Here is a 27,485-nt window from a genome sequence, read left to right as displayed (position 1 = left end):
ACACTTGTGATATTAACCATTATCTAAATGTATTTTTTGTATGAATCCTTATCCTGAATTTATAATAATGAGTGTCTAGTCTACCTAATACTTAATTTTGATTATGAACTATTACAAGTGTAAATTAAAAATTTATAACACCCCCGACAAGTGAAGTTACAGTAACTAGAAAAGACCGAAAAGACCTGATAACTTTCAAACGGCTGAACCGATTTTCTTGGACTATTCCGCGCCTACGATCCAAAGTATCAGAGTTTTCCAAAACATCATTTTGAAATAAATAATTATGTATCAAGGCAACGTCCATCTTGACAGCTTGACATTTGTCAATTGACATAATATTATGAACCTAACGGTTATGTAACCTTCTTTTCTACAAGAAAACTAGAAAAGAGCTGATAACTCTTAAACGGCTGCACCAATTTTTTTGGATTATAGCTAAGAACACTCTCGATCAAGCCACCTTTCAAACAAAAAAAACTAAATTAAAATCGGTTCATTCGTTTAGGCGCTACGATGCCACAGACAGATACACAGATACACAGATACACAGATACACAGACACACAGATACACAGACACACAGATACACAGATACACAGATACACACGTCAAACTTATAACACCCCTCTTTTTGGGTCGGGGGTTAAAAACACTTTAATAAATAAAAGTATTATTTAAGTCTGTTTAATATAATGAATAAATGAAAGTGAGCTTTAAACTGCATATAAATAGGTATTACAATGCACATTGCGAGTTATTTCGATCTACCATAACTATAAAAATTACGGTATTTTCCACTGCACGGAATACCAATGATAGAGACTATAGTAGGTTCTAGGTACTCGAGCTTTTTAGCATACAATCGGTGGTAAATCCTGCAGGTGGGTTAGTCACGGTGGTTCAGATGTCGGATCATCGTTTAGTATTCTATGCGCATGAGATTCGCCTACGCATGTAGCCGCCTCAAAAGGAATCACAATAGAGGAACAATAACTGTTCACACGAGGTCAGCATTGATGTGTTTGCAAATAATACGAAATAGGACATGCGAAGGATGTACCTACCTTAACATAAGGATCCGTAAAAAGTTTTGATACTTTCTTTGCGTATTGAGTATAGTGGGCTAATTACCACTCGATACTTTCATATTTGTTTCGAAACTTATTGAATTAAACATAATAACTTTCTATGTGTTTGTAAGAGCCCTAATGAAAAAGGTTACAAATCCTTCAAAATATCGCTAAAAGATGTATCGAATTCTTTGACACGAAATTGTGTCCGTAGCGGTCTCCGATGTTAGCTAGTAGTAATACAATACATTCCTTCTAAGTTCTAACAACCTTAAAGTTATTACCGTTTTTTTTTTTCTATTTAAGTAGAATTAGGTATAAAAATAATTGTCAATTCTACAAAATAAATTTAAATCTAAATTAAAACAAAGAAAATAATAATTAAATTAAAAACTGAAAAAGTAAATAAAATTGTCGTAATTATCGTTTATTGGTATTTATGTGCGGATCCATAGCTAAGCGTTTCTATATACAGAGCGGTGCCAATAATAGGGGTCGTCCGCATAATATTACGTGATGTAATATTGATATCCTTCTATCCTCATTTTAGAGGTTGTCACATTGACATGACCTCCATACATTACGTTGTGCCTATGCAAATGTAAATAATAAATCCAAATATGAAGATATGCCTATCTACCTATACATAGACCTTTTCATATTATTGAGTTGATGTCTAGATGTTATATCTTACTTGGTTAGATATCAATAATGAAAATAAAGAGTATGTTTGTACCACATTTTTTGAACTTAACACTTAATTATTTTATTGGTTATTTTTCTAGGTATTAAATTATCGGTCTTATCAGTTAGAGCGATCTCTCACAGCCAACCTGTGGTGAGAAGGGCAGGATGAAAGAACGAGATGATCATATTTTTCGTTTTTGTATTTTTGATAGAGTTGGTAGATGGCATGTAAAATCCTAAGTTGTAAAGAACGCCGAATATATTTTATGTCACAAAAACATTATTTTTAATGACTGCCACCGTAGACAAGTGTAAATTAAAAATTTATAACACCCCCGACAAGTGAAGGTTACAGTAAGAACTAGAAAAGAGCTGATAACTTTCAAACGGCTGAACCGATTTTCTTGGATTATAGCTAAGAACACTCTCGATCAAGCCACCTTTCAAACAAAAAAAACTAAATTAAAATCAGTTCATTAGTTTAGGAGCTACGATGCCACAGACAGATACACAGATACACACGTCAAACTCATAACACCCCTCTTTTTGGGTCGGGGGTTAAAAATGAACGCTTGCATCCTGATCAGGAGCATTCGCTTGTGTAACATAACAGTTCAGATGCGAGCGTAACATCGGTAAGTGAGTAAGTCAAGTTGAGCATATTACATTGCGCACTATTGTAACGAATAGTGATACCAAATCACTACAAAAGTGCGCGATGTAGCTTGGCTTTACGTATTTTCAGACGTAACGCCTGAATCCGAGCTGTTACATTACAAGTTCATGCTCTGTCAGTGCGCACATTTACAAGTATGCTCCTGGTCAGTACGCACCTTTACACGAGATATCTGCTTGCCAAAGCATGTGTCCGAAATGCTTCCAACATTCCAAACACACAGTGTATTTGGGTGTGAATAAAAGCATAATGAACTGTCGCATCGTTGGCGAGCCACGGGAGAGCACTTGGCGTCGTCGTGTGTCTACGAGTATTGACGCGACCAATTGATCAATCTCACTATTTTCGTTTGACACTAGGGTTGCCAAATTGAAATAAAAGAGACAACAATCTAAACTCACTAGTCTATTTCCCGTACAAATGCTAATGAAACTCTGTTTTAGGGGCTCTACCAACCAGTAAATAAACTGGTCAAATCTTATACGTGTTTTGACACGTATTCCGTAGCCATGCTACCCATTAGTTGCTGTTAAAGTTTGGCGGTCATTAGGTATTTATTTTAAACGGTAGTTTTTTTTTGTCAAAAATTGTCCAAGAAACATGTTCTAAATACCTACCTACTCGACTCATGTTTTTTTAAGTTCAGGAGTAGCCTGAAAATTTATTTTTTCAAAATTTTAATTAGAATCAACAGCAGAAATATTAACTGTCTCGAAAAAAATTTTTTTTTTGTTGGCAGCCCTGTTTGGCTCTAGTATCAGAAGTTGGCAAGAATATCGTCTTAGTACGGTACGGTACTCTACTATCAAGTTATTTGTAGAGCGTCTTATGTCAGCCAATGATTGGTTATGTAATTTGTTTTTAATAATGTTTGCGTTGATCTAATTTGAAAGTTTAAAAATACTTTATGTACTTATAATTTTTTTTTGTTAATTAGAATGCCCGTAAGTATGAATTTTTTTAAAAGACGTTTAATTTTAATTGAACTATATTTGAAAGTTAATAAGTAGCTGTACGGTGATTTATCTGCGTTGCCTAAGTTCAAACTTTTTAGCATTTATTAGGGTTTTCGGGTTTCATTATTAAATTTTTTACTATGTTTAGGCAGTTTAGATTAATAGATGCTTAGGTAGCAAACACTTTCTAATATAAATTAGTAATCAGAATAATATTTTTATATTAGCTTACATTAGGTAGCTACATAGAACTTATTGCACCTTAAAGTTTCTTAGTAAAGCAGAAGTTAATAGTTATTTAAAGATGCTTATTCACTCTTACCTTGAAGGTATCCAAGTTAAGAGTACCAGGAAAGACGGCCGCCTGCTAAATATATACTATAATGACGCAGTATATATAGCTTATACCTATAACAAATTAATATTGTAAAAGGTCTCTCGAAGATATTTCGAGCTCTACCCAAATTTCCCTGGGACCCTTGTTAACCTGCAGAGCGGATAAGATTTTCATGGATGGGCTGCCTGATGCCTCGTTTTACCGTTTATTATATGGGTCAATGAAAATTTAATTTTCAGCGTCGTATTTTTGGTAACAACACCCACACAAAGGCTAAATAAAAGATACCTACTTATCCCAATTAGAGAGATTTGAGTACTTAACAGTTTTTTTAACCAAATTAATTAGCAGTTATTTAAGAATATTCAAATACCAAGCAATTAGTAACTAACAAAGCCTCCACGTAATATAATATGGTGAACAAAATTATTTGTTATCGAAACGGCGCGGTCTATCGATTTATATTTTTATGTTACCGATCAATGGACTAATAGATAGGCAGCGAGGGCCAGACCTTTGTTATTTTATAAAAGCTGAAAAGTTTTACTGTGTAATGCTCCTTTTAACTTAAACTGAAACTGGCAGAGGTTTGCCACAACACTAAGTGTTTGGCAATTTATGACGTGACTTCCAATACAATTCCGAAGAAAATATAAAAGAATTAGATTTTATTATACTTCGACATAAGATTTTTTTACCTTTGTTAACCTGTTATTTCCCAAAGCCACCATGATCCAAACTTTATAGTCGCTGATCGTTCCTCTCTGTGTTGGGGACAATACGCAGAGAAGCTTTCAGCTTTTATAAAACAAGGACGGTTTGACCCTCGCTGGCTCTCTTTATACAAGTTAACAAGATCCACTTGAAGTAGGTAGGTTAATTCAGTGTAAGAAACGCTACCAAAGTTATTCATATTATGAAGTTTCGGTTATCCAATATCAAATAGCTTAACCATTGCTTACATAACCCCATTCCCTATCCATATCTGCATTCCCTAAATAGCAAATGCATCAGTCTGCGACCCAATTGTTGAACCAAAATACATACATACCTAACTGGCTTAATGGAAATGGCTTTATTAAAAAGCATCCGACCTGGTTTCTGTGTGAAAGCATAGGCGGTCTATCCGCGTGCCTAATCTAGAAGTGCTCCAAAATAGTACTTGGAAACAGCCGTGTCCACACCGGTCGTAATGCTCGCGCTGAGTGTGGCTCGCGCGAAAGCCTCAGCGTAAGCACTGCGGACTGAGCTGCACTTCATGAGATGATTGCTTACAGTGTACTAAAATCGAATAAAATAAGTGAGACATGTTGTTAGCCTTACAGCATAGGTACTGTGACAAATTAACCCCTTCTGCGTAATTTCGATCCTACATGGTGATAAGAGGCTCGCAAGTGCACGGTACTCTCGACTATTCATTGAGTTATATTAGCTTCGCGGGCTAAAACACAATCGCACATAATAATAAATATTGAGGCACTTTAGAGCGCGACCACATAGCGACAATCCACGGTTCGCTTGAACCTAACAAAAACCTGAGGCACATCAACTCTGACTGAGCATTTGGACATGAGGTGGCCGCTTGATATGCGCTTGGTGTGGACACGGCTAATCCTGTTTGGGCGGAGGCGGGCGTGGGCAGCCACTGACAACTGGCTTCCACATTTTTGCCTAAACAATTAGCGGTTGTATTTCCAACGTATACCAACAGAAATACTCGAACTTCCCGTTATGCTTTCAACAATATTAAAATTCACTTACATTTTCCAATTTTATTTTTGTTTGAGAATGTTTTTTCCATCAACAAAATTAGAAAAGTATGACGATGCAACACGTTTTGGTAGATATTTCGAGTTTCGACTGATAGTAGATTAGACAATCACCTGTCTTAGTAAAATTTGGCTATAGTAGGTAGGCACTGTAAACGTATTCTTTGCTTTTGCTAACATAAAAGGGCATTTATCATGTTAAAAAATGGTTAAAAGTGGGTAAAGTAACTAATTTAGCGTATTCATATTATTTATTTTGCATTTCATATAGGTAGGATGTTTCATTATTAAACAGGTAGCCAAATAGGATTTGCCTTTTAATCGATGATACGTAAGTACGATACGAATACGTAGTTTCTTTTCAGGCCCAAGAGTAACTTTTTATATGCTTTGGCATGGCTTTAGTGTAAATCTGTCATTTAGTTCGGACGTGTACTACCTACTAACCTTTGTGATTTGATTTCCATACCATTTTGGTAAAATAAAACTTCGAAGGGTTATGAAAGGCTTCTTTATCGTTTTAGTGTACTGTAAGATTATTAGGGTACCTACTCGTACATAGGTATGGCCATATTGATTTATAGCTGAATAGTCGAATGGCAACTAATCTAGTTGCTCACATCATGACGGGGAGCGTAGACGCGTGGGCTCCGACATTTGCTTAGGTAATGTACATTGTATACCTAACGAACGCTATCATACTATAAATAGCCATAGTCTATTTGCAAGCGTACACAAATCGACGTAGATTACACTAACACATATAACAAGTCTCGCCAGTGCCCAGCCAAATAAATAGTATGTAGTTAAGTACATTATATTATTAATCTCAGACTACCTGTCACAGAGTAAAGATAGTAATTTATATTGTGCCTTAGTAGAATCTGCTTTCCGAATCGGCCGCGGTAGTGGTAGAGTCAACATCATAACTATCGGATATTTTTTCTAAATACATATTACGAGTATCTTTGAATAATTTTGAACCCTATTTGTGGTCTGCTGTATTGATATTTGAGGAATGCTGAGAATGCATTTTTCATGACTTTTTGTACAAATTCCGAAGAACAAGTCATTTCTATGTCCAGTACAATATGGACATTCCAGAGTCCAATCACATTTTATAGTCCTCTCAATCTGGATCTTCACTTTGAGACATCTCCGTTGCCTAGAAGTTATTTCCACACTTGTTCTTGAGTCCGCGGCTTCCTGCCACTCATTTTTGGTGTGGGGTCTAACGACAATGCGCTTTCCGGAACAGGGACGCCATTTCAGAAACTTGAAACCCCAACGTCCATCGATAGGTATTCGATATCCGTACTGAGTATGTACTACTTCGGCTTTGTGTCTCGCTGAGCTATCTAGGTTTCCCTGATCCTCAACAAATCTCCTTATTTCTATCGCACTTTACAACCAGTTATAGGAGTTTTAGGAATCAAATGTCTGAGGTATTTTTTCGTTCGTACAGAGACTACAGAGAACGCCTTCATACGGGTGTGCACAATTGCTACGTATACATACATTGACCAATTAGCTAATTACACAAAGCTGCAGCGTCACTACAAATCCGATCATTTCAGTCACTGCAATTAACTAGATTCGAAATGAAATTACCTAATGGATCGCCAGCGGTCATCGAACTCGCCTAATTAACGTTATAGAAACAGCAGTTTCTATTTCGATTCTTTTCGGTCAGTCGGCAGTTTCTGAATTTCAAATCGCGCGTGAAATTTGCGAGAAACTTTCTTCCCGTGCAAACAGTTCGTGTATCAAACACATTATAGTGTTGGTAACTGGGTACTGCAAATTTTCATGTCCATTAGGCGAATTAGATGATGTTTCTTAAACGATTTCTCGGCTTTGATGGCGCCTATTATACTGATAGTTCACACATTGTACGGAACGTGTGTTGCGCGTGGGCGATTGCTTCGCTCGCGTCTTTATAATCTACATAATGGCACAGAATGGTGTGCAACGTAGATACCTACTCGTACGGTTGTGTTGGGGCCGGCCGGTCGCGGTGTGACGGACGCGGCTGCTCTCGCGTAGGCGGGGTTGTTTGCCTCGACTCCTATTGCGTGATCCACTCAATAAAGTTGTTGTTAGTGTACAGTTCGCTCGTTTAAAACAAACCTTTGTCTGTTCCTAGCGCAAAGCGGTAACTCTACACCGCCGTGATAAAATACCTAATTATTCCAACTCGTTACACGCCATCGAAGTTGAAGTTTGCGACTGTGGATCTGGTTTTCGGAAACATTGTAAATTAAACAGTTATGTAGGTATATGGGTGATAATGATTTACATTATTGCAATACAATTAAGGCGTCAAGCGTGTTTTTACTGCAAACTAGTAAGTCGAGGTATAGCTATTGTACCTACGTTGGCAACTGGGGGTTTTACGTAACTGGCGTCGCGTGACTTGTTCAGCGTTCATTCAGCCTCGCGATCAAGCTCAGACTTACATTTATATAAGTATATATAAATAAATGTACGAGTTTATTTAAGGCATACAGATTTTTTGCGACAATTCCAACGTTTTCTTTTTCTGTTTTACGACGAAAATGTGATAAGAAAAGTCAGTAGATACGGATTTATAGACTATTTACGGCCTGTTGTATTTCTTTGCAACGTTTTTTTATCAGTTCAGACTCTAAATTAAGGTATTAATTAAGATTTGGGTTATAATTTTAACCTTTATCACTGAAAAAAATGATGGTCATTTGGGACTTTTTTTTTGGAATTTAAAATAATTGTACCTATTTATGAAAAATTACGATTTCATTTCAACTTGTAAACTAAAATCACTATCATTAGTTTAGTTTTTACATCTATTGTCTCTGCGAGCACTAGGTATTAACATAAGCATGTTGGTGATTCGACTTTAAAGTAAAAATTTTTACCCATCCTAAGGCCGCGATTACACCTGTAAGTTTTACTCACATAAGGAGCTAATTTAGTAATTATTTGACAACAAATTGACAGCAAATTTTACTAATGTGAATGTACTTTGCGTTTACATGAGTAAAGTCTTAAGTTAATCATGTAAGTTACTTACGTGAGTAAAACTTACATAAGTATCCACGGCCTTAAATCACCCAACGTTCTTGAAGAAGTTTTTGCTTCAATAAAATTATTGTTATTGACATTGAAAATCATTGAATACCCTTTCAGATACAGCTTAAGTGTTCAAACAATTAATTTTATTACCTCTATTGAGTATTATTTTATTATACAACATTTAAACAAACATTAAAACTAATGTCCAACGTAATGATACACATGTGTTCATGTGTGTGTAACAACATTTACATGGATATACCTTACTTACACACACGCAACCGTATACCAGTTCAATTAGCCTCGCTCGACGTCATAATAAAGCTATTATAACGTTCTAGGAAATTTTATTGCTCTAATGATGACGGGAAATAAAAATAGTAGATTAATGAAATTTATACTCTGTTGCAGTGCATGAGAGTTTGTGTGTTTGAAAATAGAATGCAAGCTCTGCATTGTGAAGGTACCTACTTAAGTGTGAAAAAATTAACACATAGGTATAGGATGTAAGGCTGAATTTTATAAGTGTTTTGATATTTGCCTTGGCAACTGAAGAAGAACAACTTCTTATCTATGAATAATGTAAGTATCAGTAGAGTATAATATAATGATGATCTAATATGTCGAGCAAAAGATTTTTTAAATAGTCTCCGACCTCCACCTCCGAGTCTTTCTTGTCTTTTTTTAACCCCCGACCCAAAAAGAGGGGTGTTATAAGTTTGACGTGTGTATCTGTGTATCTGTCTGTGGCATCGTAGCTCCTAAACTAATGAACCGATTTTACTTTAGTTTTTTTTGTTTGAAAGGTGGTTTGATCGAGAGTGTTCTTAGCTATAATACAAGAAAATCGGTTCAGACGTTTGAAAGTTATCAGCTCTTTTCTAGTTACTGTAACCTTCACTTGTCGGGGGTGTTATAAATTTTTAATTTACACTTGTTGGTTTATTGTTTCTATCTGCGATCTTCCTTCATAAGAAGATAAAGTTTAGGCGATTCACATCCATTGATGTGGCATCTCTTTCAAAGAAAAAAAATGGTTTAAAACTATGCCTTTTTAATCTTGTCCTCTTCAGTTGAAATATGCTATCTACTGGTACTCCAATGTATCTACAACTAATAGCCAAATACGTCGTACATTTTTGGAGAATCGCAAACCTATGATTAAAATCACTTTTCTACTAATCATAATGATTTGTGTAATAAACAAAACATAATCGCTATCTACGTTAAAAAATTACTTAATCAAAATTTTTTCAAAGAGATAATATTAAGATTCCTTTATGATCGTCATCGTGTAAAGTCCCCTTCACACTCTAGCACTTACCTATTAGTTCTCGGACCTAGATCTATAGGGCTCAATACTTTGACTTTACTCAGACAACGAGACGGAGTAATTTTGCGTGTATTTTTCTGGCATTACGATTTTGAACAGGCAAGCAGTGGCAGCTTTCTCAATTTTTAGCACTGTTATACAGGATGAAGGGATAAACTTGTTTCTTAATAAATAAGTACCTATTACAGCTCGTTCACACAGGCTGCGTAAGCGTGGCGTAAGCGTAGACGTAGCGCGTACCATTGCGTTGTAATGTGTGGAACTGTATAAAACATGTCATACCGCTTGCGTGGCGTGAACGTTCGCGTAGACGTAATGCGTAATGTCTACGGATTCACGCGCCTCACTACGCATGTGTCACGTGTACGTGCTGCATACGCAATTGGTGTGAATCGGCCTGTAGTGATTGCTGCCAGTGCGATGAAGCCTTGCTACATGTGTGTGCTTTTCAAATTTTCAAAGCTAGAGTGACACTAGTACGAAGTATCATAAAGTGAAACGTCACTTTGAGATAGGAAGAGATAGGAAATGTCAGTTCACACTCGATAAGTACCTAAATCCGTCTTGCTTCAACTCTGAGTAAAATCTGAGCAAGTCATAGTACCTACCTAGTACCTACCTACCTACGCTCTATAAGTACCGCCAAAACTATAGGGCAAAGGGTATATGTGCATGATAAACTGGATGATAAAATACCTGATTGTAACGTTTAACGTCTCTGACAGCTGGGCGTAACAGGTGCTACTCGTAGTATCAGAGCGTAACGACTACTTAAATAAACACGACATTTGCATGCACGCTTGTCTACAGACGGTGCCAATATTTGTGGATTGCGTGACGTTATTAACAAAATCATTGGGTGGACAGTGATCATTGATCGCCTATCTTTATCATTCCCCTTACGAGTGAACAAGATAGTTATAAATATTTGTGTTATTATCATTTTGGTGCCAAAGCGGCAATAACGACTTGTCTATACCTATGATATCGTCTAGGCTCTCTTAACAATGTGTATTGAAATATTGTTACTCTTTGGGGGTTAATGATGGAAACGGGCGTTATGGGAAAATGGAAACTGGACAAGCTACATAAAATTAAATTAGGGTCCTTTTTATAAGAAATATTTCATTTAAGTTTAATTTTGTCATTAAAAAATATCTTTTGCAAGTTCATTCTTCGAGACCTGGATACTGAGTAGTTCCAGTAAAATGGGGGACTAAATAATACGTAGAATGATTTTAGCGGAATTATATAGGTTCCTATAGAAATTATCCTCATGGCTGAGGGTCGAGACCCTTTAATCACATAGTGATGATAGTTGGGATAATAATTCAGTGGATTCCCACTTCCCAGATCCTTTTAGGGAAGTATTAATATCATGTATAGAAAGTCAGAACAGGCTGTTTGTAGTGATAACTTTGAAAATTAAAATAGACACGGCCAGGTGACGCTGCCTGTTATGTTCTTCCCGGGCAATAAAAACTTACCGAGAACAGGCACTAAAATCCAAAAATAAAGACTTTTATTGATATTTACAGTAGTTTTTAAATCAAAGTTAATGGTTTGTTTACAGGCCGACTGGGATACGGCTGCGTTTCTGGTTCGTTTGAATCGAATTAGCTTCACTATGATCGCCAGTTTAATTGGTCATTAAAAGCAGTAGAATTCGATACCTATTACTCTTACGCCAGTCATTTATTATGGGTAGAGTTTCATCGCGTTATTTCTTCTACGAATAAGCTGACATATGACAAGTGTAAATTAAAAATTTATAACACCCCCGACAAGTGAAGGTTACAGTTACTAGAAAAGAGCTGATAACTTTCAAACGGCTGAACCGATTTCTTGGATTATATAGCTAAGAACACTCTCGATCAAGCCACCTTTAAAACAAAAAAAACTAAATTAAAATCGGTTCATTAGTTTAGGAGCTACGATCCCACAGAGAGATACACAGATACACACGTCAAGCTTATAACACCTCTCTTTTTGGATCGGGGGTTAAAAAAGCAATAAGCGCGGTCTTACTTCTACAAGCCACTATTACTAGACCGATTTGGCTGAAAGGAATGAAGATAGAAGTCTACTTTTTATGCGTGAAAATTTCCGTGAGATTTTTAGAAAAATCTATGTTCAAGCGGACAATGTCGCGGGAATTATCCAGTATAATATAATAAGTTCATATTATTTATCTGCGCAGTCAGTTACGATGCAGTTATGTTAATAACGGCTAACCTGCTATTTTGAAGTTTGCAGTTCAATAATCCAAAAGCAGATATTCTAGATACTCTACATACACAAACACTATGTAACCAGTTCAATATGTATGTATCGTATTATGTAATAGCTCTGTAATGGATCCAACTTACCCACTACGTGTGAGTATTTACACATATTATCTTTAGAACAATCGATAGAGATTGAGCAAAAGCAAATTAAACTAGACACAAAAGCAAATATTATGTAGTAGGCTTTTATGGCATTTAAAAAGTGACTAAAAACTGGAAACAACTAGAGCATAAAACGAGAGCTTTCAGTCGAGCCTACACGTTTTCAGTACCCAGCTGAAATAAACGCGTTATTTCGCTGAAACATAATACCTGCAATAAAAACAACAAGAAAGATAAAATAGTCTAAAAAAGAAAAAAGTTGGAACAAATTATCCCTCGCAATAAAATAGTGTAACAAAAAGGTGTCTGTGTAAAACTTAAGTGTAAAGAGTGTAGGTATCACTTCACAAACCTTCAACGAAAGTGTAAAACTAGGTAGGTACTTAATAAAATAAAGTAAGTAATTAATTAAGTAAAGAAGCGAGACGAATCTAAATAAGCATGCTATGAGAAATTATACCAATAGTCCTAGATTTAGCTTGCAAATGAAAAACTTAGCTAGTAGGTAATTATTGTAATCAAAGTTCAGTCGCTAGGCAAGATTAAAGAGCTTTTAAAATGTTTTAGGAAAAGCAATAGCGCCATAGCAACCTTGTTTGATCGTGTTATAAAACTACTGCATTAGGGTACCTTAGGTAAAAAGAGCAAAACACATGTCATGAAACAAATAGTCTAGTTAAATAATCCAAACGGGTCGGGTTGCGGGGTTGGGCGCTAGGCTCTGCCTTCGAGGGGTTCAGGGAGAAATGGGGGTAAATAGGGGTGCAGGGGGTAAGACGTGAATGGCGGAGGCAAGGTCACGGACGACGGAAGTGGGTTACGCGGCGTGCGGCGGCGGCCCTATCGACCGCGCCTTACATTTTACACTGTTATTATTTACCGGCCAAATGGCGAATCTACTTATTCATACGTCTGGTTTCAGTAATTGCGCAGTGTCCTATTTTTTGGGCACTAATTAAGCTTGTATTGTATTATGTAAGTTTATTTTATAGTGCTGTACAAAAATATGACCACATTTTATGTAGACTTGGTGTAATTTTCCAAGTTTTAATGAATTTAATCATAGATCATAGCCAAGTAAATGAATACAAAGCATGAACGTTCTCGTTGTAATTAAACATTTTCATAACTACTAATTTGACAGAACAATGACTGAATACTGTAAAGTTTTTTTGACATTTTGTCAATAAAACAATTTGTTAAAAATGAAGAAAAACTTCATCCAGCGTTGGAAAGAAACGCTGTGTCAAGGCCGCGATTAGTCTTCTTTTAATAAAAATTAATTGACAACAAATTAACTAAAGTAAATGACATGCCTTATTGGAGTGTAACTTACATGAGTAAGTCGTAAGTTAATCACGTAAGCTACTTACGTGAGTTAAACTTTCAGGTGTAATTGCTGCCTAAGTAAGGCCTGTTTCAGTATTCAGCAAGCGTCCCGGGCGCGCGGACGGAAGAATCATGAAATTTGGCAGGCAGGTAGGTCTTGTAGCACAAGTACAGGAATAAATCTGAAAACTGCGATATTGTGGTTACATAATTAAAAAAAAATTAAATTGTGTTTCAATTTTCAAAGTAAAATAACTATACCAAGTGGGGTGTCATATGAAAGGGCTTAATCTGTACATTCTAAAACAGATTTTTATTTATTTTTATGCATAATAGTTTTTAATTTATCGTGCAAAATGTCAGTGCACCCTCAGTGCGCGAGTCTGACTCGCACTTGGCCGGTTTTTTATTAAATGAAACCTTAATCCATCTAAACCATCATAAATATTTCAATGGAGATGCTAATTATGTAATTATAGTGATATCATAAAGTCAAGGAGAAAACTTCCTCGGCAATGAATATTTTTGTAGTTTAAAAATATGCTGATAAATTTTAAATATTATTATCAGAAGCATTAATATTAATTAAGTGCGAATAAAGTGTAAACCTTGACCTACATACTTTAAACATTTAAATAAACTGAAATTATTTTGAGTAATGGAATGCGTCTGACATTAACGTTTTACAGTTGAAATAATCAAACTAAAGGTAATTAACGAAGTGGGTCCTTGTACAAGCGTTTAATTAATTGTACGGGTTCAATAAAAATGTTATCGATACTTTTTGAAGTCAGCAATATAAAGTACAAGTGTAAATTAAAAATTTATAACACCCCCGACAAGTGAAGGTTACAGTAACTAGAAAAGACCGAAAAGACCTGATAACTTTCAAACGGCTGAACCGATTTTCTTGGACTATTCCGCGCCTACGATCCAAAGTATCTAAGTTTTCCAAAACATCATTTTCAAATAAATAATTATGTCATGTATTTAGGCAACGTCCATCTTGACACCTTGACATTTGTCAATTGACATAATATTATGAACCTAACGGTTATGTAACCTTCTTTTATACAAGAAAACTAGAAAAGAGCTGATAACTCTTAAACGGCTGCACCAATTTTTTTGGATTATAGCTAAGAACACTCTCGATCAAGCCACCTTTCAAACAAAAAACACTAAATTAAAATCGGTTCATTCGTTTAGGCGCTACGATGCCACAGACAGATACACAGATACACAGATACACACGTCAAACTTATAACACCCCTCTTTTTGGGTCGGGGGTTAAAAATAAAGATACACAGAGTGAGAAAAGCTAATGACCAAATTGTATTTTACAAGTAGGTAGGTACTTACTTTTGCAAAAAATGCAACAGACGCCTAGGTTTATTGCAATCTAATTTCAATGGATGGTTAGAACCAGTTTCTATATCTACAATGACACTAGTTACGTAGTTTTTCAATTCAGTATCTAAGTAAGTAGGTACGCACTGTATTTCATAAAATAAGAACATTTTACAGCGCAAAGAAAGGTTGAGTGCAAGTAAAGAGATATATTTTTAGGTACTAGATATAAAGATTTTTTAATTGTGTTTTGAATCATCATGATTCATGAATCTACCTGGTTCGGAATGCGCTTCACTAGGGCAATTTTTATTGCAGCTGTTTAAGAATTGTATTGTCACACTAATATGTGTGTGAGTGTGTGTATGTGTGTGGGTGGATGTGTGTATGTTTGTTACTCTTTCACGTAAATTCTACTGAAGGATTTGGCTGTTTGGAATGGAGATAGATTGTACCCTAGATTAACAAAATAGTTTCCACGGGGTTTTAGAAAACCTAAATCCACGCGGAATAAGTCGCAAGTCAGCTAGTGTTTTATGAAAGGCATGGGCAATGGAACACCTAGCGCCACGTGTAACAGCCGACATGTTGCCATTCATCGCAGTTTTTTCCCGCGGTCGGAGAACTCGCGGCCTTGCGCAGTGCGCTACATCACATAAACTACGGATGCTAGATTAGCCTTTGAGGCAACAAAAAACCGGTCAGGTGCGAGTCGGAATCAGACAAAGGGCTCCGTACCATCGTACAAGAAATAACACTTGTTTATGTGATGTAAGCACAAAACAGTTTTTTCCCGTTGTGCTATAAGATATTGCTACCTGTCAAATTTCATGATTCTGGGTCAACGGGAAAGTAGGTACCCTATTAGGTTTGATTTCCCACAGACAGCCAGACAACGTAGTGATCATAATTACGGGTTTTTTTTTTCTTTGAAAATACGGAACCCTAAAATAAATACAGATAATAATTCGGTATGTAAAAATATTAGATTTGGTATCTTCAACTTGGGAGATGTCTAGTCTCCTAGTTGCTCCACCTTGGGTCTTATAACATTATGAATTAGTTATTCAAATATTATAACCAATCACCGATAACTATACTCAAATACTTGAAGTAGTAGCTCCGAATCTATTTGAAGATGATATCGAGCAGTTTTCTGACTAACCACCGTGAAACAGACCACAAAAACCATCCAGGGAGGCTATGCAAACGACAGTTCCAGGGCTGCCGATTTGTAGGATTTAAATTGTATATTTACGATTTTTTGATGATTATACTTACGTTTACGTAAGCATCCAGATCGTACGGAAAACGAACGATTATTTGACTGTTTATTGACCCTATACATTTAAGAATTTCATGGTAAATCTGATAAAAAAATTAAAATAGCGCGTCTTGTTGATATGTTTACCACACTCGAGCGCTGATTGCGAAAGGCTATCCAGTGAATTAGCTTATGATGTGAATGGGGCCTTATTAGCAAGGAGTTTATTGATGCCTAAGTATTTTCCTTTTTTATCATACTAAAAGAAAAATTTTATAGTAGGTAGGTATACGTTGTTTTTTCTTTCCCAGGGCGTACGAATGTTTCAAGGCTGGTGTACGATTGCTGCATTTCTTACCTGGCAGCCCTGGGTAGAACGAACGTGTGGCTCAAACTAGATAATTGGCTTGAATTTTTAACGAGTTAGTCACGACCGCCGACTTTGTGACTCACATTCTCCGTGGAAAGATCACGAGATGTTTCCTTGTTGTTTCATAAGTGTATAACTGTTTGCTATGTAATAAATCATTGTTGAATAGGCTGCTGGAAGAAATCTCTTCAGTGGAGATATATAACATGACCGAAACCAATGTCGTTTGTCAATGCGACAGACAAATGTCTATTATTCCAATGGTAAAATATGACATATGATATAGGCATATTCGTCAGAAGATAGATGCATATAGGTATAATTTATTCACATTTAAATAATTTAATGAGTTGGTAGGCAATAAAAAGAGTTCACGATATTATTTATTTAAGTGATTATTGCAAAAACTTGACTCTTACACAGAAGTCAAGGTTGGTAGAGATAAATTGATAAAATAATAATTACTTATTCATTATACCCATAACAGAATCCATTTCACAGATTGGATTATCCGCTATTCCGAGAATTCCCATAAATTGTTTATTTATCGGTTATCAATATTTTGTTAGTAATATTATTGTGATTTATGACTTCACTTGATTAACCCACTTTTACTTAATCTTTTCGTACCTGCAAAACGTAGGCACAGCATTTTACGATTTTTTGAGAGAGTAAGAAGTATTTTTTTTTATTTATTTTACATGGCGGCGATTTTGGGAATTCAACATTTTGGAGCCTGAAGGGAATTTCTTATTAAGTATTTGTTGTTATAACGGCAATATAAATACACACTCGGTCTAAAACTTAACTCTACATAAGTATTATTACGGTTCATCAGATGCCTTTTGACGGACGCACAGTGGAGGCTTAGTCATAGGGTCCCGTAACCCGTTGGCACTCTTCCGGTACGGAACCCTAACAACTGCATAAAGAAAAACCGGCCAAGTGCGAGTCAGACTCGCGCACTGAGGGTTCCGTACTCGGGTATTTTGTCCAACATTTTGCGTGATAAATCAAAAACTATTATGCATAAAAATAAATAAAAATCTGTTTTAGAATGTAAAGGTAAAGCCCTTTCATATGATACCCCACTTGGTATAGTTATCTTACTTTGAAAATTGAAACACATTTTAATTTTTTTTTAATGATGTAACTACTAACCCTAAAAAACACTAACAATGACCCTGTTATTAACTAGTTATTACAATTATTGATATCGACACTGCAGCACACTCTGATTGATAAGAATCTGACATGCTCTAATTCAAGATTATTGACTATTGTTATCACAAATAATTTCCTAAAATAGCCCACGTTGTGGCAGAGAGTTGTCGTATTACTAGAGTAGCAATATTCCTCCAAACGGACTTAGCCAGACTGAATGAATGATGGTACTTCACTAGTGGAGCTTTATGGCGTTTAGTAAATTGGCGCAGGAGCTGTATCCATCAAAAATATTGCAATTTTACCCGACTGCGCATCACAAAGTAGTTAGGTGTTCATCATGGTGTTATGTTGTTTGTTCCTTTGTGGCGGTTTATACCCTCTAGACTTATTAAATGCATGAAACGCATGTCTTAATCTTTCGAGTTTCACTAATAAGAAAGTCATAATTATTTTATCATGTAGAGAAAACTGGTTTTTTAAAATTATTTAACACACAAACGTACGTCTTAGTAGGGGTGCTTATTTTGAAAGCTGATGCATAAGGTTTGCTCCTCAATGGTGCAGCTCAATGCTGTGTAGTAACAAAATTGATAGACTTTTTTGTTCGAGGCAAGGTCACTGACTGACGTTCTGTAACTACGCAAGTCTAGAAAGGCTGTTTGGGTAATGCCGCGATATCTAAAAGAGTTAACCATACTTTGAGTTGCTTAATTTTCTCGTGCCTAGGCAATAATAAGTTGTTTACTTAAATCTTAGGTACCTAAAGTATAAAGGCTTGTGAAATTTGAAAAATCTACAAGTCTAGTATTTTTTTTTGCAAGATCTTTAAAAACACGTTACCTACCTACACGCTATTATTTATTTTGTGTCAAATCTGTATTTCAATCACTACACTACCTATTTGTTTGCATGGATACCTAAGCCCTAATTCGCACGAGCGTTAAAAAAACATTGCGTTAAAACCCGGCGTTGCGCCGACAATACAAAGTGCGCGTTAAAAAAGCGTTGACGGGTGAACAGATACTTGGGAATGCATTTGTTCTATTTGAACGCTTTTTTAACGGACGTTAAAAAAGCTCTCGTGCGATTGAGGCCTATAATAGCTAAAGACTTGGAGAGTGACTTAGTGTACATATTTTTATCCCGGAAAAGCAGTTTTTTTCACTTCTTTCAAAGATTTAGTTTTTCTGTGGGAACTCTTTGATTTTCCGGGATAAAAGTAGCCTAAGTCACTATCCAAGTCTTTAACTATAACCATGCAAAAAATCACGCTGATCTGTTGCTCTGTTGCGGCGTGATTGAAGGACAAACCAATAAACCAAGAAACGAACACACTTTCCCATTTATATAGTGATTAAAAATTTATAAATTATAACGAGAAAATTGTTGACTCAACTAAGATCCTTTCTAAGCATTTGCGTGAACTTTATAAGAAATCTCCGTCAACTATCATGTATTCCGAACCTCTGTTTCAAGTTTCGTATGCATTATAAGTATTTCCTGAGATTCTGTGTTCATTCAGACCGTGGTACATGTCATAATATTTATTATGTACTAGATCTCCTTACATACGATACGCATGCTAATAAAAGAGTACACCCACATATTGTTTGCGCAGGTGCACCGTTCTTTGTTCTACGAATTATCGCTTCAGGCAGCGTTCGCAGGAATGCTGACGATCTTTATTAACCACTTTTTATCCTTACGCGACACATACGAATTATTAGACGTTGTTTAACACCACTCGTCTAATGGAGAACGCACAAAAACGTCATAATTGAAACTACGATGCCATGGGGCACGTCGAAAACACGATAGAAAGCATCTGAAAAAACCGGCCAAGTGCGAGCAAGACTCGCGCACTGAGGGTTCCGTACTCGGGTATTTTTTCCGACATCAAAAACTATTATGCTTAAAAATAAATAAAAAAACTGTTTTAGAATGTACAAGTAAAGCCTCTCCATATGATAGTCCACTTGGTATAGTTATCTTACTTTGAAAATTGAAATACATTTTAATTTTTTTTTCTGTGATATAACTATGAATTCACGGTTTTCATTTATTCCTTTACTTGTGCTATAAAACCTATGCCAAATTTAATGATTGTAGGTAGGTCATTGGGAAGTATCCTATAGGTTTTCTTGACAGACACGACGGACGGACGGAGAGAGACAGACAGTGACAAATAGACAGACAGAGAGACAACAAAGTGATCCTACTTATAAGGGATCCGTTTTTCCTTTTGAGGTACGGAACCCTAAAAAAATGTTAGTCAAGCTTACTTCTTAAGTTACACAGTCGGATACTTTACGCTGTGATAGATCGTGTAGGGTAGTGTAGTGATGGTAACTGAAAAGGGTACGTAAATTCTTGTTGAGGAGCCATCCATGCCAGTGTTGTGCACTTAATATGTTTTAAGCACTTATCCCACTTCTGATATTAGCGGGACAAGTGAATATTAATGTGACTAATTTTGCTAGGTTTTTCAATAGGTCAAAACTCAAAACATGTAGTGATGAGCTCCAGGAAATTAACATATCCATAACAATTGCAAACCGCACATTCAGGCCACTAAAAATAAATATTACGCGCTTCGGTTCAAGTAACAATAATAGGAAGATCGGAATTCGCTTCACGTATCTTGTACGCTCAATTACTAAGGGCTGAAACAAATAAAATTGCACGGTTCATACTGAACGCGCGTAGTTTCTAACTCTTTTCACGTAAAAAGACCGTTGGGCGATAAAGCGTAAATAAGAGAAGTGTAACCGACTTGAAATGGATAACTTAATGAAACTTACCTATTTTTATCCCCTGTCCCGAAAAGTGGGGTGCTTTAAAGTTTGACGTGTGGTTGTATATTATGTGTGTGGCATCGTAGCTCCAAAACCAATGAACCAATTTAGATTTACACAGTTTTTTTTTTGTTTGAAAGATGATTTGATCGAGATCGTTCTTAGCTATGGTCCAACTTTTTAGGAAGGAAAAAAGGAACCCTATACCATCACTTCATTGTCTGTCTGTCTCGTGTTTATCAAGACAAGGGAATCAAAAACCTATAGGATACTCCCTGTCGACCTAGAATCATGAAATTTGACAGGTAGCAATGTCTTATAGCACAAGTAAAGAAGAAATTCCGAAATCCGCGAATTTGTCATTGCATCACAAAAATCTAAATAATACATATTGTTGGTATTTTACGTTTGACACTTGCAGTCCAATCGCACTGGTTGTCGCGTTGTGTGTGTGGCGTCGCGTTGTGTGTGTTGCAGGCTTTACTAAGTTATATTATGCACAGTATAAAATCTATTTATAATGTTGACGTCGCGGCTGTTCCACATTCTTATCTCATCACCAAATGTGGCTCATGCAAGGATCTTGAACAGATGTGGAGTTTACTACAAAAACTACCTACTTAAATATCTATCTGATAAGTAACTAGTGAATTATCGATAGACAAATAAAGTAATCAACTTTGTGGACTACTTATGATCAATATGCGTACGTTTCGGGTTGATTTCCATAGGAATAGAAACCCTTTATCGTTCTTTACAATAGTTCAGTAATCTACTATGGAGTATTCCATGATTCCTCCGACATCAATGATGTATTCCAAATACGTACATTTTCGCATTGTCAGTAGTACCTTAATCGCTCATACCTACTTATAAATAAGTAATTAATACATATTCGACGTCGCATATATTACAAAATGTGTCTGAACTACTAGGCACATCATTTATTACCTTGCCAGTCTAATTGCAAAAAGTATTATGAACGAAGATCTCCTTATTAGTATTTTATATTAATGAATGGTACAATTTAATCAAAAATGTTCAATTTAGTTTAGGCACCTAGGATGCCTGCAACTGCGTCGGCGTGGATTTAAGTTTTTAAAAATCCCGTGGAAATTCTTTGATTTTCCGGTAGGTAGTATAAAGAGTAACTTATGTCCCTTATGTCACTCTTCGGTTCTATACTATATCGATGAAAATCGTATCGATCCGTTATTTCTGTTGCGGCATGATTGAACGAGAAACCAATAAACTTTCACCTTTTATAATATGGGTAGTGATTATACATAGTACCTAAGTACAATAGGTAAATACGATGTGAAATAAAAAACCAATTTTGCATAACGCAATGTTTTCTTTAATTCCAGCTCGTCCAATGATCTCGGCGAGCCTCCCCGGCGAGGCGCTGGTCCAGCTGGGGCAGCTGCAGCTGAGCCACCTCTACCCGTCGCCGACCATGACGCCGGAGTTCCTCGCGCCCCCGCCGCGGCCCTACCCGCGGTACCCGCCGCGGCGCCCGCGGGAGCCCATGCCCGCGCCGCCCGCGCCCAGCTTTGCGCCCGTGCCCAACGCGTACCCTCCGTTCCTGCCCCATCCGGCGAGCTACGCGTCCTACCTGTACCGGGCGCGCGCCCCGCAGCCGTCCGCGTACCCCATTCGCCCGCGCCCCACGTCGGGCTTCGTGCCTCCCGCGCCGGCGCCGCACTCGCCGCCGGTGCCGCCAGCAGCGCCGCAACCCCCTCCAAGAGAGGTAAGCACTTTATACTTTCTTTAGATGCAACGACTTCCTAAGGTTCCCTCGTGATCTAGATCCTAGACCATGAGTGAACCTTAGGAATTAGAAATCATCTCCTCCAAATGTTACCTACTAGCTGATGCCCAAGAATTCGTCCACGTCGATTTGGTTTTTTAAAAATCCCGTGGGACCTACTCGTATTTGATTTTCCGCGATAAAAGTAGCCTGTCCTTCCCCAGGACGTAAGCTAACTCTGTACGAAATTTCATAAAAATTGATTAAACTGTTGAGCCGTAAAAAGCTAGCAGACAGACAGACAGACACACTTTCGCATTTATAATATTAGTATGGATTATTTTAATGATATCAGTGTGCACCCTAAAATCACCTAAAACATGTTAGGCCGTCTATAGTAAAATTGTAAAAGGAATAATTTGACATTCCAGGAACCCCCAACGTCTCCAGAACGAGGCGCACCAGCCCCCTACTTCTGTAGAGGGGCATTAATACGACTGGAAGACGGCACGCTCCGGCGCGTAGAGGAGATGCGCACGGAAGACTTCGCGATGAGCGCGGAAAGGACTGGAGATCTTGCGCTGACGCAGTGCACGCTGCTACGGCTCGACGAGCGCGGCGACCGTCTTGCACTCACCCTTACATATGATAGAAATCGCTCACAGGTATGCACCAAAGTTCTTACTACTTGTGTTTTGCATAGACGCATTCCCATGTAGGTTTGACGTTAAGAAGTTAAGAGGGCTCTCTCCGTCACTCGTTTCATACAATCGTAGTTCCAATTTCATTTGAATATTAAGCAACCAAAGTCCATGAAATTTTGCAGACATATTCTAGAAACTAATATCTATGTCTGTGGTTTTCCAGATTTCTGTTAAAATATTCGGTTTCAAAGTTACGCGGTCTTAAAAATTTACATACAAATCTTTGAGCCCCTGTAATTTTAAAACTCCATATTTTTAGAAAAATCTAAAACACCACAGACACAGATATTAGTTTCTAGAATAAGTGTGCAAAATTTCATGGACTTTGGTTGCTTAATATTCAAATGAAATTGAAACTACGATTGTATGAAACGAGTGGAAACGAGTGACGGAGAGAGCCCTGTTAAGGCTTAGGTAAAGCATATTTCCTTATTCTCTTACCTGCGCAAACCGCTCTGTTGCAACTTCAGATTGGACTATTTGTTTTGCGCGGACTATTTATTATTTTTGCAATATCGAAGCGTTTACTTTGTACAAATCCAGAGATAGGTAAGTACAATGTGTATCAAAAATGTAAATTCATCAAAACATTCCAATTTTATCTTTATTGTTGGGAAGTCTTATCACTGTCGTAAAGAGAACATGATTTATTTGCCTCGTGTGGTAGGTAGGTATAATGTTTTTCATTCTAGTGTAAATAGGTAATAAATAATATTATTCAAATTCATCTGTGAGACCTATTTTACACCATAATCTTATAAGCTTTGATTGGGTTCAACGAGTATAAAAAAAAAATTGTATTGCCATATCTACGAGTATCTACCTATCTGGGCCTAGTCAAGGATATAATTTTGCTGACAAATTTTTCCATACAATTTTTTTCATTCAAATATTAGGCTAGGGGTGACGTGCAATCAAAGACCTATCCGTTTCATAGCTTACAGTAGCCTACCTACATTTGACGCCTGTCAGTATAGGTAAAGCCTCGACATCTTTTTACAAGTTTCATACTCTGGTATTAATCAGTATTTATTATAGTTTAATGGTACCTAGTAGTGTAAATTAATATAAATTAACGTGCTAATGATTTCGTTTACAGGTGGAGCTGGAATCAACAGTGGATCATCCGTTTTTCGTGTACGGCCGAGGTTGGGCGTCGTGCAAACCGGAGCGCACGCTCGCGCGGTACGGCCTCCACGTGCAAAGGTTGCAAGTCGGAGACGTATGCGTATCGTTAGTAGCACGCAAGCACGCGGCGCCCACCACGACCACCGTGGGCCCGAGTCTCGCGCCCGCACCGCCACAGACGCATCCAGAAAACCTCAGTGTGAAAGAGGACGCGCGTAAACGACGCTGGTCCGCCTCTGACGTTATCGAGGAAGGTCCGCCTCTAAAAAAACGTTGAACGATTTTGTCCGCCATCGCTTTAATGAAACTATATATTTATACGTTGTTCGTATACCGCTAAGAGCCCCGTTTTGGTTACCATCTAAAACTGATTTTTTAAGCAAGCGTTAGGCTAGTTCTATGGTACACAATCTCTAAACTGAAATGACAGGTCTAAATATATTGCTATCACTTTCACAATGCTCCCTGCAGAAAAGGATAGCAGTACATCTGTCAATTCAGTTTAGAGATTGTTGTGTACAATGGAATTAGCCACGTTGGTGCTACTTCTGTTGTAGCAAATGCCTAAACTAATTCACAGGTCTAAAGTAGGTTATCTACATTTTTTTCCGAGGAAAGGGATCACACTATTTTTGGCCCAATATATTATACAACAGATAATGATGACACCTTTAATGCAAAACCATTTTGCATTGGGTTGATTTTTCAAATAAAAATATTGTACCTGCATGTTTCGATGAATTTAAACATTTTTATATGGGTACAGTTTATTGGAAATTAATGCATTCATGCTAGACGAACAATGATATTACTAGCATTTTTAAAATTATGAACGCAAAATCTTAAATTCTCTTCCAATATAAAGATAAACCAGTAAAGGTATTGAATTGAAAGTGAAGATAATCTACTTAAAAGACTCTGAACTACCGCAAAAATATCAGACACAAATCGCCCAGTGATTTAAAGATAAGGAAAAAAGACGGTTCTTTACTTTCCTTTCTTAGAAATAAAGATAATGTTTGTACGTATGGTTCATAGTGGTAATGTTTTACAGCGATCGGCAATCCACAATCGTACGCTTAATATTCTATTCGGAAACTAGGTGCTTTTTTCTGTCGGGTGCTTCTATATGCGTGTACAATATTGTAAATATGTAACTTAGGTACAGCCGCATACTGTATAGCGTAATATGTCTCAAAGTTGTTGTGCGCTACTCTTAGAGCGAGTTCAGACAAATGGAAAACGCGCGGTTGCAAGCCGTGCGATTTGAACCGCGGTAAATCTTGATCAGAAAAACGCGAATGTGCGGATAGGAAAGAGGCAAAATGATTCCTCGTTAAAGTCCGAAATTAAACACTCTCTAGGTCAGGGAATCTGCAGGTCATAGCAGCTACAGTGCCCGGCATCGCACATTAGAAAAAATATATCAGCTTCGGCTTCGTAGAACGTCATCTCTGTTAATAATGTCTATGTTTTGTCGCCGATTTGTCTCAACGACAGAGACAACGCTCTACGAAACTGAAGCTAGCTGCCGACTGTCTCTATCTAATGTTGGATGTGTAATCTTTCGTACTGGGTACTGTAACTGTAAAAACACCGCGCGCATTATAGCGCTCGAATCTATTTTAGTGATAGCCGCGCGAACGGAGATTTGAAGGAATATTAAGACGCTCACAAGATCCGCGCGTTTGGTCCGTGCGGTTTTCATTGCCTCTGTCTGAACTAGCACTTCATGTAACTGGCAACATTCGTCTTGTAGCCATCTTAAGCCGTTAAATTGAAAAAAAAGTAAACCTCATGAGCCATACTTTCTGATAGTCGGTAGTTTGCCTACGGGATTAGCTCTGCGTTTGTGTGAGTGCACGGTGCGTTCTCATACGTATTTTACACCGTTTTGTACATTATTTCAACTACCAGATTAATAATAATTAATTATCCGATCACTCACACAAACACAAGCTTAAGCATGTGTGCTGCCAGTTACAGCTTAGTAGTAAATTCGTTAACATTATGCAACTCTTTAAAAAAAGCTCTCGATTATGCTCAATAGGTGCTAATAATTTTGCTACAAGATACCTACATTTGAGCATAGTGTGGGAGAAAAGTCAACCAGTTTCTGATTATAACATTTGTATAAAATATAATTTAATAACTTAACTTTTACAACCAAAGTTAAACTATATGATTTGATCAGAAATTGGGCAGACCATTATATTAAAAAAACATTCGCTTCCTTATGCAGAATCATATGATATTTCTTCGTTTTAAGTGAGGTAAACAAATGAATATGAGCACAAAATAAAAACACATTTACCAGATCTTAATGTAGGTTAGATATTGTGATAACTAATGAGATTTAAAATCTACCGTTATGGCAGTGTGTGTTAAACAAAAAAAAAAACAATGGTACAATGAATGTTAGGTTCGTAAAGTAGTGATGTGCTTAAGTCTTGACTGATTCTTGTTTCGCGGGTTTTGGAGTTAATACAGTTGCCTCGCGTAAGTTGAGATCTGCGGCCCTAAATTGTTTTTAACCCCCGACCCAAAAAGAGGGTGTTATAAGTTTGACGTGTGTATCTGTGTACCTGTGTATCTGTCTGTGGCATCGTAGCGCCTAAACGAATGAACCGATTTTAATTTACTTTTTTTTTTGTTTGAAAGGTGGCTTGATCGAGAGTGTTCTTAGCTATAATCCAAAAAAATTGGTGCAGTCGTTTAAGAGTTATCAGCTCTTTTCTAGTTTTCTTGTAGAAAAGAAGGTTACATAACCGTTAGGTTCATAATATTATGTCAATTGACAAATGTCAAGCTGTCAAGATGGACGTTGCCATACATAATTATTTATTTGAAAATGATGTTTTGGAAAACTCAGATACTTTGGATCGTAGGCGCGCAATAGTCCAAGAAAATCGGTTCAGCCGTTTGAAAGTTATCAGGTCTTTTCGGTCTTTTCTAGTTACTGTAACCTTCAATTGTCGGGGGTGCTATAAATTTTTAATTTACACTTGTTATTTGGATATTTTGTATAGAAATGTCTAATTATTACGTTTGACGATCAATACTAACTGGCAGATTTATCCCAACGCTCATGTCACGTAACGTAACAACTTGAAAAATAATAGAAACCTACTTTGGCCTTGGCAACCACCCTGTTCAAGGAGACGAGCTTATAGGGAAGTAAGAAACCGCACGTCATTGATCGCAGATAACGGGCATAGGGCCCTAATTCGCACGAGCGTTAAAAAAGTGTTGCGTTAAAACCCGGCGTTGCGCTGAAAATACAAAGTGCGCGTTAAAAAAGCGTTGACGTTTGAACAGATACTTGGGAATGCATTTGTTCTATTTGATAGCTTTTTT

The 27,485-nt window shown here is 37.1% G+C and overlaps 1 protein-coding gene across 1 annotated transcript in view; it reads left to right on the top strand.

Annotated features, from left to right (window-relative positions):
- The window catches only part of LOC123868282 (ataxin-1-like), a 52,652-nt gene extending 26,508 nt beyond the window's left edge, over positions 1–26,144 (top strand). Inside the window, exons 2-4 of the mRNA XM_045910721.1 lie at positions 21,914–22,296; positions 22,728–22,961; positions 24,100–26,144. Coding sequence (XP_045766677.1) covers positions 21,922–22,296; positions 22,728–22,961; positions 24,100–24,405 — 915 coding nt within the window. The 5' untranslated portion in view covers positions 21,914–21,921 and the 3' untranslated portion in view covers positions 24,406–26,144. The remainder of the gene's footprint in view (positions 1–21,913; positions 22,297–22,727; positions 22,962–24,099) is intronic.
- The last annotated feature ends 1,341 nt before the right edge of the window (positions 26,145–27,485 follow it).

Source organism: Maniola jurtina, chromosome 9, assembly GCF_905333055.1.
Source record: "Maniola jurtina chromosome 9, ilManJurt1.1, whole genome shotgun sequence".
NCBI classification, from domain to species: domain Eukaryota; kingdom Metazoa; phylum Arthropoda; class Insecta; order Lepidoptera; family Nymphalidae; genus Maniola; species Maniola jurtina.
This window is presented reverse-complemented; position numbering and strand designations above follow the sequence as displayed.